Source organism: Xenopus tropicalis, chromosome 1 (assembly GCF_000004195.4).
Source record: "Xenopus tropicalis strain Nigerian chromosome 1, UCB_Xtro_10.0, whole genome shotgun sequence".
In the NCBI taxonomy this organism is placed as follows: Eukaryota; Metazoa; Chordata; class Amphibia; order Anura; family Pipidae; genus Xenopus; species Xenopus tropicalis.
Window position 1 is genome coordinate 91,047,184 of NC_030677.2, and position 14,623 is coordinate 91,061,806.

The following is a 14,623-nucleotide window of genomic DNA, read 5'->3' on the forward strand; positions in this document are numbered from 1 at the left end:
TAACCTTTCTAATGTTTTATTTACCAGTAGGTCCTTCCAACGGACACGAGGGCACCCACTTCGTTTAGAAGAAGGGAGGTTCCATTTAAACATTCGGAAAGGATTTTTTACAGTGAGAGCTGTGAAGTTCTGGAATTCCCTCCCCGAATCAGTCGTGCTGGCTGATACATTATATAACTTTAAGAAGGGGCTGGATGGATTCTTAGCAAGTGAGGGAATACAGGGTTATGGGAGATAGCTCTTAGTACTAGTTGATCCAGGGACTGGTCCGATTGCCATCTTGGAGTCAGGAAGGAATTTTTTCCCCTTGATGGACATATGTCTTTTTTCAACCCAACTTACTATGTTACTATGTTACATAGTAGCATAGTAAGTTGGGTTGAAAAAAGACATGCGTCCATCACGTTCAACCATAATGCCTATATATAACCTGTCTAACTACTAGTTGATCCAGAGGAAGGCAAAAAACCCCATCTGAAGCCTCTCTAATTTGCCGGAGATGCCTCTTCTCCAGTGTAAACAGACCCAACTTGGCCAGTCTTTCTTCATAACTGAGACTTTCCATACCCTTTACCAACTTAGTTGCCCTTCTCTGGACCCTCTCTAACTCAATAATGTCCCGTTTGAGCACTGGAGACCAGAACTGAACAGCATATTCTAGATGGGGCCTTACCAGCGCTCTGTAAAGGGGAAGAATAACTCCCTCCTCCCGTGAATCTATACCCCTTTTAATACAGCTCAAAACCTTGTTTGCCTTTGCAGCTGCCATTGCTTGCTACAGCAAAGTTTATTATCTACAAGGACTCCAAGGTCCTTCTCCATTATGGATTTGCCTAGTGCAGTCTCATTAAGGGTATACGGGGCTTGCATATTTTTTACATCCCAGATGCATGACCTTACATTTATCCACATTAAATCTCAGCTGCCCAGATTGCCAGTTGGTTAAGATCCTTCTGCAAGGATGTCACATCCTGGATAGAATTGACTGGTCTGCAGAGTTTTGTGTCATCTGCAAACGCTGATACATTACTCATAATACCCTCCCCTAGGTCATTTTTGAACAAATTAAACAAAAGTGGACCCAGTACAGAACCCTGAGGGACCCCACTGAGAACCTTACTCCAAGTAGAGAATGTGCCATTAACAACCACCCTCTGTACCCGATCCTGTAGCCAGTTTTCTATACATGTGCAAATGACTTCACTAAGACCAATAGACCTTAGCTTAGAAAGCAGTCGTTTGTGGGGAACGGTATCAAATGCTTTGGCAAAATCCAAATAGATTATATCTCAACTGCATCCCCACTGTCCAACTTCTTACTTACACATCATAAAAAGCAATTAGATTGGTCTGACATGACCTGTCCTTCATAAAGCCATGCTGATTACTGCTCATAATGGCATTCTCCAGTACATAATTTTGTATGTGATCCCTTAACAAGCTTTCAAATAACTTGCCCACCACGGATGTCAAACTTACAGGCCTATAATTGCCAGGCTGAGATCTTACTCCCTTTTTAAATATAGGAATGACATTCGCCTTCTTCCAATCCCTAGGTACCATACCTGATGAAAGCGAGTCTGAGAATATCAGAAACAGAGGCCACTGTAATTCTGCCCCTAGCTCTCTCAGTACCCGAGGGTGTATTCCATCTGGCCCCGGTGCCTTGTTTACATTTATCGTGTGTAACCTGTGTCAACCACTGTGTAGTTGGAGCTGAGGCAACAGTGCAGCTATTGGGTGGGACTTGGCACTCTGGCTCCTCTACTGTATACACAGAAGAAAATAACTGGTTAAGCACATCTGCCTTTTCTGTATCCGCTGTAACCATATTGTTACTATAACTCAATGGGGCCACACCCTCAACCTGCATCTTTTTACTATTAATATACTTAAAAAACTTTTTGGGGTTAGTCTTGGCCTCGGCCGCGAAGCGCTCCTCATTTTCTATCTTTGCCTTTCAGATTGCTGCTTTACAACACTTGTTATAGTTTTTATATCCATTAAACGCAGCTACTGTCCCCTCTGACTTATATTTCTTAAAAGCTTTCCTTTTTTTCCCTATTAACTTCTTTACCTCAGAGTTAAGCCACATAGGGTGATTCTTAACACTTCTACTTTTTCTTATTAATGGAATAAATTGAGAACAGTAATGATTTAATATCATTTTAAATGACAACCATTTCTGCTCTGTGTTTTTATCAGAAAACATAATGCCCCAATCTATGCCCTGAAGCGCTGCCCTTAAGGAGCTAAAATTTGCCTTCCTAAAATTCAGTGTCTTTGTTGCACCAGTGTAAATTTGTTTCCTGCACCAAACATCAAATGAAATAACATTATGATCACTATTACTCAGGGGTTCAACCACTTGCACATTTGCTATACGTTCTGGGTCATTAGAGAACACTAGATCCAGTATAGCATGGTTCCTGGTTGGCTCCTCAACAACCTGTGCCATAAAGTTGTCATGCAGCAAGTTTATAAACTTGTTCCCATTTACTGTCCTGGCAGTACTATGGCTCCAGTCAATATCAGGGTAATTAAAATCCCCCATTATTATCACCTGCCCCAAACTAGCAGCCTTTTCTATTTGCAACAGGAGCTGGGCCTCCTCCTCTTCGCTTACATTAGGGGGTCTATAGCATACCCCTACAATTAGTTTGGTAGATTCTTTACTATCTGTGAGAAGCTCAACCCATAAGGATTCAGCTCCCTCTGTTACCCCCATCACTTCCATATTTGCTTTTAATTCCTGCTTAATAAACAGACACACTCCTCCTCCTTTTCTATTGCCCCTCTCCCTCCGAAACAATGTATAACCCCCAATATTAACTGCCCAGTCATGCAACTCGTTCAACCAAGTTTCAGCAACTCCAATCACGTCATATTTCCGCTCCAACGCCAGTACCTCCAGCTCTCCCATTTTACCAATCAGACTCCTTGCATTGGTAAACATACATTTAATACTGGTACCAGCATGAGAATGACGTGTAAACAACTTTTGTAGAGTAATTTTACCCACTGGAGGAACCGGCGCCCTAGGCCAATTATCCACAAGACCTACCACAAGTAGTCCCAGTCGAGAGAGGCCACTACTCTGGTACCCCTGTTGGCGTGGGGGATTTAGAGGTTAGGGAACAGGCGATAGAGGTTTAAATCCGTGGCCCTGCCAGACATGAAGCCCGCTTGGTCTGGTGCATTAACCCTTTAAAGGAGACATTTTAGTTCATATTCAGTTATAATATTCATCTTCCCTCAAAATGTGAAATGATGCAGAAAGAAAGCTGTTTTGAAAGCATTTTACCTCCTAAAACTGCCATTATATGAGAGCTGCAGAGACAACCACTCAAGTCTGAAGCCAGAGCAAAATGAGACATCGGAGTGTCCTTCAGTCTCCCACAGGAACTGGTCACAGCACTGACTGACAGGCTTTACTCAGCAGCAGCAGGGAAAGCCCCTCCCTCCTTCTGTGTCTCTGTGCTTGTGCTGCTGCCAGGGGTGGGTGGGGGGGGGAGAAAGGAATGGACTGTCTGTGACATCGCTAAGTCCCACCCACTCTAGAATATTCACTTCACTTTAAGTAGGTGAGGTGGTGTCATTGAAGTCTATCTGGGCCAGCGGCTCTGAGCCATATACTGAAGAGTCTAAACCGGAAGCTGGCATAAGATCTGGGTAGAGCACAGTTTTCAAGCTGTTTTGGACATATTTGAACCCAAAATAAAAGCACTTCTATTTTACAGTTTTTTACATGGTTTAGTGCATTTTAAAAATGTATGCTATATATCCCCTTTAAGTGCCAGCAGAATTTCACATTTCGCTTCCCCTCTGTGCTAGACGTTTTGTTAACATTCTGTGCTCTCTCATTTTAGGGGCATTTACTGGGGGGGTTAAGTTTAGGTAGGCAAACTATATATTGGTTTTTTGTTTTTTTTTGTATATTTTTCATGATATAGGGATTTATTCCAGAAACATATTTTATTTTATTTTATGGACAAAAATTCAACTGACTTGGAAAGCTTCATGTCTCCCGAATGTGCCAATACCTGATATGTATAGTTTTATGGAGATTTCTGACTTCTATAGATCAAAATCTCCAGCAGTAAATTACCAAATTTTCAAAGCATTACAGCAAAATACGGCTTGCTTTAGATTCCAAAGCCAAAAATCCCGGAACATTTGGTTTACCTCAGGAAACCATATATTTTTGAAAATTACACATTCTGCCGAATCTGAAATGCGTAACCATGTCTTCCAACTCCTAAGTACCAAACAGCAATGGTTTCTTAAATTTAGCAGTTTCTATAAAAAAATTATGAAAATTCAAAAAAAATCACCTCCAAGCTTCCACTTTCAAGCATCATATCTCCCACATAGCGTTAGGTACCAAGAAAACACATCCTAAATATGAAAGCCAAGGGTCCACCGAACAGTTTGATGCCCATTGTGCATAGGATTACTAAAGTATCTGGAATTTAGAGACCCCAAAAGGAAGTTAGTGCATACAAATTGCCCCAGAGATCTCTTTAGCTACTGAAAATTCAACACATTTACTGCATTTTTGTGGGGTAAAAACACCAAAAAAATACATTGACCCCCCCAAAACCATATATTTTTGGAAAGTACACTTTCGGGCGAATTCAAAATGAGTACCCATGGTTTTCTACTTCAAATTACAGAATCGCAATGCTTGCCCAAAAATGGCGGTTGTGATGAAATACCTGAAAATGGTAACAAACCTTCCACTCTCTAGCACCTTATCTCTCATGTAACATTAAGTACCAAGAAAACACATCCTAAGTATGAAAGCCAAGGGTCCACTGAACAGTTTGATGCCCACTGTGCATAGAATCAACGATGTATCTGGCATTTAGAGACCCCAAAAGTAAGTTAGTGCATACAAAGTGAATACGCTGCAATATAACCTATTGGCATGTGTATTATGTGCCATAAGACCCCCTAACAGTACGAAGACCCTAGAAAACCATATATTTTCCGAAAATACACATTCTGACAAAAATGGGGAAATACTTCTTTCTACCGCAAACTACTGAACAGTTTTATGCCCAATATACATAGATTTACCAAACTGTGGTGTGTACAGAGGAAGCAAAATTGAAATACAGCAGAAAAATGTCCATGTGCAAAGACAAGTAACAAAGAACAATGTGAAATGCAATAAAATAGCTAAAATCCCCCCCAAAAAATCACTAAAATCAATGTTTTTTTTTTCTTAGTGATTTCTGCAGTCAGAATCACAGTGTGAGTATTTTGGCTTGGGCAAATTAGCTTTACAGACAAAGTCAAGCAAACAACTATGCATAACTGTAAATGCAATAAAATGACTAAAAATGCACCAATATCACACAAAAAACACCAAAATAATACACAAAACGTATTGTGCAGTGCAGTTAGCGAATACGCTATCTGCAATGGCAATAAAACATTTTTTTCAGGCAAGAAAAAAAATGATGTGAATAAGTGTACGTGTACACTTGGCAAAATGCATGTCTGCTGTAATTGCTGTGAATATGTGAAACCCCCACCCCCCCCCCGAAAATGTATGTGTGTGTGTAAGTTATAAGTGTGTATTAGTGTAATTTGTGTGTGTTTGTGTGATTTTTAACACTTACCTGGGACAAGCAGTCACACAGATCTTTCTGGAGGAGGGTCACAGGAACCAGAGCTGCAGTTTCTTTCTGTGATCGATGAGTGTGCTGAGGGAGGGGAGGAAGGGGGGGAGCAGGAAATGTCAGACACGTAGAAACAACGTGCCTGGCTTTTCCTATGGGGCCCCTGGGTGATATCACCCCAGGGGCCACTTGTTCCCCGCCTCTGCTTGTTGTCTAGGGCAGGGAGCGACCCGGAAGTGCAGCAGGACGTAGATTCTACGTCCTGTGACTCTTAAAGGGTTAAGTCTTCCACTGCCATTGTAAGTCTGGCCAATACTTAAGCATCTGTGTTGATAAGTGATATCGGGCGGTATGAGCGGCCTAGCCTCCTACCTTCTGATCTCGACCAGCTATAGGGATAACTATAAGCGCTTCAGCAAAGGAGGGGCCAAAATTACAGTTGGTTGATTAGAACAATGTAAAAGCAGCCATTCGGAACTGTAATTGCTGATAAACCGGCTAAGGAAGGCTTCCCTTTAAAGGAGACATTTTATATAAAGTTCATATTCAGTTATAATATTCATCCTCCCTCAAAATGTGAAATGATGCAGAAAAAAGATGTTTTGAGAGCATTTTACCTCCTAAAACTGTCATCATATGAGAGCTGCATAGACAACCTCTCAAGTCTGAAGCCAGAGAGAAATGAAAGGTGGGAGTGTCGCTTCAGTCTCCCACAGGAAGTGGTCACAGCACTGACTGACAGGCCTAACTCAACAGTAGCAGGGAAAACCCCTTCCAGTTTCCTCCTTCTGTGTCTCTCTGCTCCCTGGCTGCATAGTTTTGCTTGTGCTCCTGCCAGATCAATAAGCTAGTTATTGATCAATAAGCTTAGTTGTAAAATAATATAATAGTAACATTTTCCTTTGTTTATAATGCAATGGTATTTTTTAATGCAAATGTGCATGATTCACAAATGAACGTGCCCAAGTGGACATAACAATCTATAGTCTATAAAACATTGTTACACACTATGCAACTCCCTGCATCTATTATTAAAATTTAAAAGATATGCAAACAGTTCACATTAGTATGTACTGTTGATTTTTAGTAGTTGTTTGTTTTACCTTATAAAGTTAATAGCAGGGCACAGAGCTAGAGGAACAATCGGAGCAGATGGGAGGAGGGGAAGAACGATCTGAGAGACTATCAGGTAGGTGGGACCGATCTGAGCACAGAGGGAGACAGAGGGAACCACTCAGTTGGAGGGGGGTGAACAAACAGCACAGAGAGGAACGATCATAGCAATCGGGAAGGGAGGGGCATGAGCAGAGCAGACTGCCGGTGACATCACACACAGCACTGCCCACCCTGTGCATATTCACTGCACTTTAAGTAGATGCTGCTCTGTTAGTAAAGTAGATCAGGGCAGGCTGCTCTCAAGCACATACTGAAGAGTCTAAACCGGAAGCTTGCAAAAGGGGTGGGTAGAGCACAGTTTCAAGCAGTTATACACATATTTGAACCCAAATTTATTAAAATAAAAGCACTTCTATTTTACATTATTTGACATGGTTTAGTGCATTGTAAAAATTTGTGGTATATTTCCCCTTTACATACAATTAAAGGAGAAGGAAAGGTAAACACTAAGCTTTATCACAAAAGTCTATGTAAATACAGCCAAAAGCACTCACAGAAACGCTGCACTGAGTCTTCTATCAAAAGAAACACAGGATTTCTTGTCTCATTTTTTGTAAACATGTTGTTTGTGTATCTGACTTCCTCTCAGAAAAATCCTTAATTCTCATGGCCAGAGTCTGTGCAGTTCTCACCTCTCTCCCCTCTCCTGCTCCCCCCTCCCACAAAAATGCTAATAACTCCCTTCCCCCTCCCTTAGGAATGTGTGATCTGAGCTATAATGTTTAGACTGCAAACATGAAGCTATTTAAAATGGCAGCTGCTGTCTTAAGCAAACCGAGAAAGCTTCTAGGGCTCTTTACTCAGGTATGTTAATGCTTTCTGCAGAATAAATATGTATTGTTCTAGGTGGCATTAATGTGGCGAATCTATTGGCAGTAATATGCCAAAGTGACTTTCCTTCTCCTTTAATTCTAGTAATATAACTACTCATACATGGACATCTAATGGTATTCATCCCAGGGTATTAAATGACTTTAGCTCTGTGACTATGCGACATCTTCACTTCATTTTTCAAGATTCATTGAGGTCTGGCATGGTATCGAGAGACTGGCAAATTTTTTAATGTGGTGTCATTATTTAAAACGCGATCCATTCTCAGCCTAAAAACTATAGGCTCGTTAGGCTGACATCAGTGGTAGGAAACAGGAAATCTATTGGAAGGGGTACTAAGGGATAGGATAATTGAATACATTGAAAGTCAGAGCCAGCATGGTTGCCAGCATGGTTTTATGCGTAACAGATCGTGGCAGACTAATTTCATGTCCTTTTATGAGAAGGTGAGCTGGAACCTCAATGCTGGGATGGAAGTGGATGTCATTTATTTGGACTTTACTAAAGCATTTGATACAGTACTGCACAGAAAGTTATAGGAAATGTAACACTAAATTTTTTCAAGTAAAAAAGCTATTCTACCCTGCACCAATAACTGCCCTATCCTGAAAACCACTTTGTATTTTAAATGCTTTAATAGAAAATACCTGCTAAAACTTGGCTTCCTGTCAATTGAACTACGGCGATAAGGCGAAAGAAGGAGCTGCATCCACTGTGACGATCGATTGATCCAGCCTAGCCTGACTCCTTTCTATATAGAAAGAAGGCTAGGCTCGATCAATCAATCGTCGTATAGTGGATGCAGCTCCTTCCTTTGCCTTATCGCCGTAGTTCAATTGACAGGAAGCCAAGTTTTAGCAGGTATTTTCTATTAAAGCATTTTAAAATACTAAGTGGTTTGCAGGATAGAGCAGTTATGGTGCAGGGTAGAATAGCTTTTTTACTTAAAAAATGTTAGTCTTATTTTTCCTTTAATGATAAAATCGAGGAATATTGGCCTGCAACATATTTGTAATTGGATAGAGAACTGACTGAAGGATAGATTACAAAGAATGGTGGTAAATGGAACATTTTCTAATTGGGTCATTGTTGCTAGTGAAGTACCGCAGGGGTCAGTCCTTGGTCCTTAGCTCTTTAACTTGTTTTATTAATGGCCTGGAGGTGGGCATAAAAAGTACTGTTTCTAATTTTGCTGACGATAAAGGTATTGGTCCTATTATCCAGAATGCTCAGGACCTGGGGATGTTCGGATAAGATATTTTCCATGATTTAAATATCGATACCTTAAGGCTACTAAAAAATTGTTTAAACATTAAATATGCCCAATAGGATTGTTTTGCCTCCAGTAAGGATTAAATATATAGTTAGGATCAACACAAGCTACTGGGTTTTGTTTTGTTTTTTTATTAAAGACAAAAAGGAAATTCATTTTAAAAATTAGAATTTTTTGCTTATAATGGATTCTATGGGAGATGGATTTTCTGTAATTCGGAACTTTCTGGATAATAGGTTTCCGGATAATGGATCCCATACTTTTACTAAATATTGAAAAACTATAAGTTAAATGCAGGATGCTGCCACTTTGCACAAAATTGGAAAACTGGTCACAAAATGGAAAATGAGGTTCAATGTTAAAATTTGCTAAGTTATGCACTTTGGTAGAAATAATATAAACCCGAGTTATACACTAAATGGTAGTGTTTTGAGGTATCCTTAACTGAGAAGGATTTGGGGATTTTTGTAGATAACAAGTTGTCTAATTCCAGGGCAGTGTCATTCACTACTACTGGCTGCTAAACTTGATGGACTCTGGACTTTTTTTGCAACCCTATGTAACTATGTAATTATGTTTTTAAAATTATTCTTGCCAGATAGTTTCTTTTGATCTTTCTATTGTGTGTTTCTGCCACATATACGCAAAAAACAGAGATGCACACAATGTAAGAAACAGCTGCAAGAAAATAAAATGTAAGCAAGAAAAGAGTTTGGCAAATAAAGATATTTATGTAATCCTATGCAAAGTCTAATGTTTTGGTCACTACCGTGTGACCTCTCTCAAGAACATATGTACCCACAAATAAACAGTGAGAAAACCACCTCTCCCATTCTAAAAAAATGTGCAATTATCAAGGGTGAGACATACTAAACCAGGGGTCCCCAACCTTTTTAGCACCAAGGTAAAATAATTTTTCCACGGAACGGGGGGAAAGGCGCGAACTTCAGGCGCATTATACATGCGAAGCGCTGGGGTGGGGGGGTGTTGTGCGGTATGATTGCTCCTTTATGAGCGCGTTCATTAGCTCATTTAGGTGTGCGTCGCATGGTTTTTGTGTGCTGCGGGAACTGATGCGGCCCACTTTCATGCCGTCCACGGCCCAGAACTGGTCCCTGGCCCGGCGCTTGGGGACCCCTGTACTAAAAAACAAAAGCAGCAAGAAAATTAACAAATAGACAATTCTTCTTTAGTAGCACACTGTTGCCATGGCAACTTATATGTGCAAAGTCAGTAACATATTTCTTAGAAGTCTCCATAAGCCTAAATTTGTCCCCATGTTTGCATTTACTGTATGTGCTGCCCAAAACTTTGCTAGAAACATATATGTGCATAGAGACAAATGATTATGGCATACAGTGGATATAAAAAGTCTACACACCCCTGGTAAAATTTCAGGTTCCTGTGCTATACAAAAATGAGACAAAAAATAATTTCAGAACTTTTTCCACTTTTAATGGGACCTATAAACTGTACCACTCAATTGACAAACTGAACTCTTTTAGGTGGAGGGAAGAAAACCAAAAAAACTAAAATAATGTGGTTGCACACCCTCTTCTAACTGGGGATGTAGCTGTGTTCAGAATTAAGCAATCACATTCAAAATAATGTTAAATAGGAGTCAGCATACACCTGCCATCATTTAAAGTGCCTCTGATTAACCTCAAATAAAGTTCAGCTGCTTTAGTTGGTCTTTCCTGACATTTTTTTAGTCGCATCCCACAGCAAAAGCCATGGTCCACAGAGCGCTTCCAACGCATCAGAGGGATCTCATTGTTAAAAGATATCAGTCAGGAGAAGGGTACAAAAGAATTTTCAAGGCATTAGATATACCATGGAACACAGTGAAGACAATCATCATCAAGTGAAGAAAATATGGCACAACAGTGACATTACCAAGAACTAGACGTCCCTCCAAAATTGATGAAAAGACGAAAAGAAAACTGGTCAGGGAGGCTACTAAGAGGCCTACAGCAACATTAAAGGAGCTGCAGGAATATCTGGCAAGTACTGGCTGTGTGGTATATGTGACAACAATCTCCCGTATTCTTCATATGTCTTGGGCTAGGGGTAGAGTGGCAAGACGAAAGCCCTTTCTTACGAAGAAAAACATCCAAGCCAGGCTACATTTTGCAAAAACACATCTGAAGTCTCCCAAAAGCATGTGGGAAAAGGTGTTATGGTCTGATGAAACCAAGGCTGAACTTTCTGGCCATAATTCCAAAAAATACTGCACATCACCAAAAGAACACCATACCTACAGTGAAGCATGGTGGTGGCAGCATCTTTGTTTTGGGCTGTTTTTCTTCAGCTGGAACTGGGGCCTTAGTTAAGATAGAGGGAATTATGAACAGTTCCAAATACCAGTCAATATTGGCACAAAACCTTCAGGCTTCTGCTAGAAAGCTGAACATGAGGAGGAACGTCATCTTTCAGCGTGACGACCCAAAGCATACATTCAAATCAACAAAGGAATGGCTTAGCTGGAAGAAGATTAAAGTTTTGGAATGACCCAACCAGAGCCCAGACCTGAATCCGATTGAAAATCTGTGGGGTGATCTGAAGAGGGCTTTGCACAGGAGATGCCCTCACAATCTGACAGATTTGGAGTGTTTCTGCAAAGAAGAGTGGGAAAATCTTGCAAAGTCAAAATGTGCCATGCTGATAGACTCATACCCAAAAAGACTGAGTGCTGTAATAAAATCAAAAGGTGCTTCAACAAAGTATTAGTGTAAGGGTGTGCACACTTATGCAACCTCATTATTTTAGTTTTTCTGGTTTTCTTCCCTCCACCTAAAAGATTTCAGTTTGTTTTTCAATTGAGTGGTACAGTTTATAGGTCACATTAAAGGTAGAAAAAGTTCTAAAATTATTTATCTTATTTATCTCATTTTTGTTCAGCAAAGGAACCTGACATTTTATCAGGGGTGTGTAGACATTTTATATCCACTGTGTGTGTATATATAATATGATTTTTTTTTGTAGTTGTATGGAGATTTTCATCTTTATATATGATGTAGAAAATGGTATTCTGAGACAATTTGAATTTAATCTGGTTTGTTTTTTTTAGTTTTTTTGTCTGCAGCTCCTTAACCTTGGAATTTTTAAGCTATACTGACACATTCCTATGAAAATGAATTATTAGAGTGGCTGGGGTGCAAACATATTTAAAAGGCCCCCAGACCCCAACCAATTACAGTTTTAGTTGCCTTAGCTGACACCCCAACATGACTTTAGCATCCTGGTAGCATTATGGGGGCTATTTTGGGAAGTGATACTGATCTTTCTGTGGATTATGTCATCATCACTATAAACTGTTTTCTGATTGCTATTGTCTAATTAGCTTACCAATCAAGCAGCATTTGAACAAAAAGATATGCAGTAATATATAAGCACTGCTGTTGTTGTGGGAGTCACTCCCTGACAATTTTACCCTTACTTAGATGCAGGCTGAATGAAGTATTTTATATCTAAGAATAAGACCAATTAAGAACTTTCTTAGAATAAGTCAATCTTAAACATTCAAAAATGTAGTTTAAAGGTGTAGTGCACCTTTTAACTTGTAGTACCGCATGTTGTTTTCATGTACTTTTCTTTTTAGTAGTATTCTAAATCACTAAAGTGGTTTTTTTTTTTTCTGCTCCAGACCCTCATTATTTTCTACCATGGCATCAGAGGGCACACAACAAAATCCCAGCTGTAAGATCATGACTTTTAGACCTACCTTAGAGGAGTTCCAAGACTTTGGAAAGTATATGGCCTACATTGAATCTCAGGGTGCACACCGAGCTGGTTTAGCTAAGGTAAGTGTCAGTTTATTTTTTTTAACAGAAAATAAAATTCACCTGAAAAATAGCAACTTGAATAACTTGTCAACATTTATTGGATTCACTCGGATAAATTCTATGCATCCTATCCGGGGACAAATACCACCAAATACCAAATTTTTCTAGCTGTCTCAACATGATTTAAACATCTGGTATATTTTTGTGGGGCTTGGTTAGTTTCCAACTATCAAGTGTATATATTTGCTGTAAAACACTCTTCCATTTTCTCATTCATATTTAGGATCTTGATCCTTCCCATGTATATATCATACCAATGTGTGTGTGTGTATATATGTATGTATATATATATATATATATATATATCAGTCCTGATGGTGTCTGCACTCCAAGGCTTTTAGTATTCTGTGGGGTGCACAGCCAAAATCTGAGTATTTAGCATGAAATAATCCATGGCCGGCACACCCTTAAAATTCAAAAAAATTTTTTATTGAAAACTCATTGTTTAAAAACCAACGTTTCGGTCCTCATTAGGACCTTTATCAAGGATAAAACAACGGTGTATCATCTCACATATAAATACCCTTGCAATCTAAACAGAGTGAAAAAGGTGCCCAATCCCCATTTCCAAACCATTATGTAATTAGCCAATGCTGTTACGTGTGCAGAAATTCAAACGGGCCAATGCTTGGCCTATATCAGTGCATATAGAATATGACAAACTCATTAAATAAACATAAACAAAGTGATCATGTCATAAAACAACCTTATATCACATAAAACCTAATATATAGCGTAATAACCATATGACATAAATAATTAAAAGTGTTTTGCCATAAAATACAATGTTAAAGTGCAATAATCATAAAACACACTTATAAAGGTGCAATATATATTCTCACCATACGGTGTCACCAGTGCATCAAGTGAGCTCATTTAGTGTCCATAAAAAACTTTTTTTCTTTTCAAAAAATGTCCTGTGGGAAAAAAATAAATACTATATTGTAATTCTATCCCAATAGTAAGTGTCCATTAAAAAAATTATTATCTGACACCTTTTGGAAATACTACAATGGTATATACAGAGAGTCTCCTGAAAATATCTATCTAAGTCAAAAAACAGCTCAAATTTAAACATCCATTTAAACCTTGAGGGTGCACACAATTTAACTCACTAATCCAAAAGGCTTCTCTCCTGAGCAGTCTATTGCCGCTATCTCCACCCCTAGGGTGTATTTCAATCTGCTCTATGGGCATACACCGGAATGAAGAAGCATCATGCTTTGCCTCGGCCCAGTGCTTAGCAACCGGTTGTTGTGCAATATCTTGCTTGTGCTCCTCCATTTTCTTAATCTTGGTCGTCCGTTCTGGATCTAGGGCTGCTCTAATGCTCGCTCGGTGCATGCCTATCCTCTCTTTGAGCTGTCTCACAGTCTTACCACAATACAGCAACCCGCATGGACATTTGATGATGTATACTACATTAGTTGACTCACATGTCATGCGCTGCCTGATCCTGTATTTCTTTCCTGTATGTGGGTGAGTAAAATGAGCCCCCAATATTAGACAATTGCACATCACACATCCTGTGCATTTGTATACACCAGGGCGCGGGCTCAGGAAATGTGCGCAGCTTTGTGTAACATATTTGTCCCTCGGGTCTGTGGGGCTTAATATTTCTTTCAAATTTCTACCCCTACTATAACTAAACTTTGGCCTTCTACCTATTTTGGACTTCAGTTGTTCATCAGTATATATGATGTCCCAATATTTCATAATAGTATTCTTGACCTCTTTACTGTTGGGACTGAACTGACATACATAATACACTTCATTGTTGTCCACTTTCGGACCTAGGGGACATTTTTTGAAAAGAAAAAAAGTTTTTTATGGACACTAAATGAGCTCACTTAATGCACTGGTGACAC

General features: G+C 39.5%; 1 protein-coding gene across 10 annotated transcripts in view; it reads left to right on the top strand.

The window, feature by feature from the left end:
• Positions 1-14,623, top strand: part of kdm4b (lysine (K)-specific demethylase 4B) — a 311,868-nt gene that overhangs the window by 19,341 nt on the left and 277,904 nt on the right. For all 10 annotated transcript variants that reach the window (XR_004221360.1, XM_012958227.3, XM_012958222.3 and 7 more), the window contains 1 exon segment: positions 12,557-12,713. Coding sequence is in view for 9 of the 10 variants with exons in the window: in XM_012958227.3 (XP_012813681.1) it covers positions 12,576-12,713 (138 nt within the window). In the remaining variant the exon portion in view is untranslated.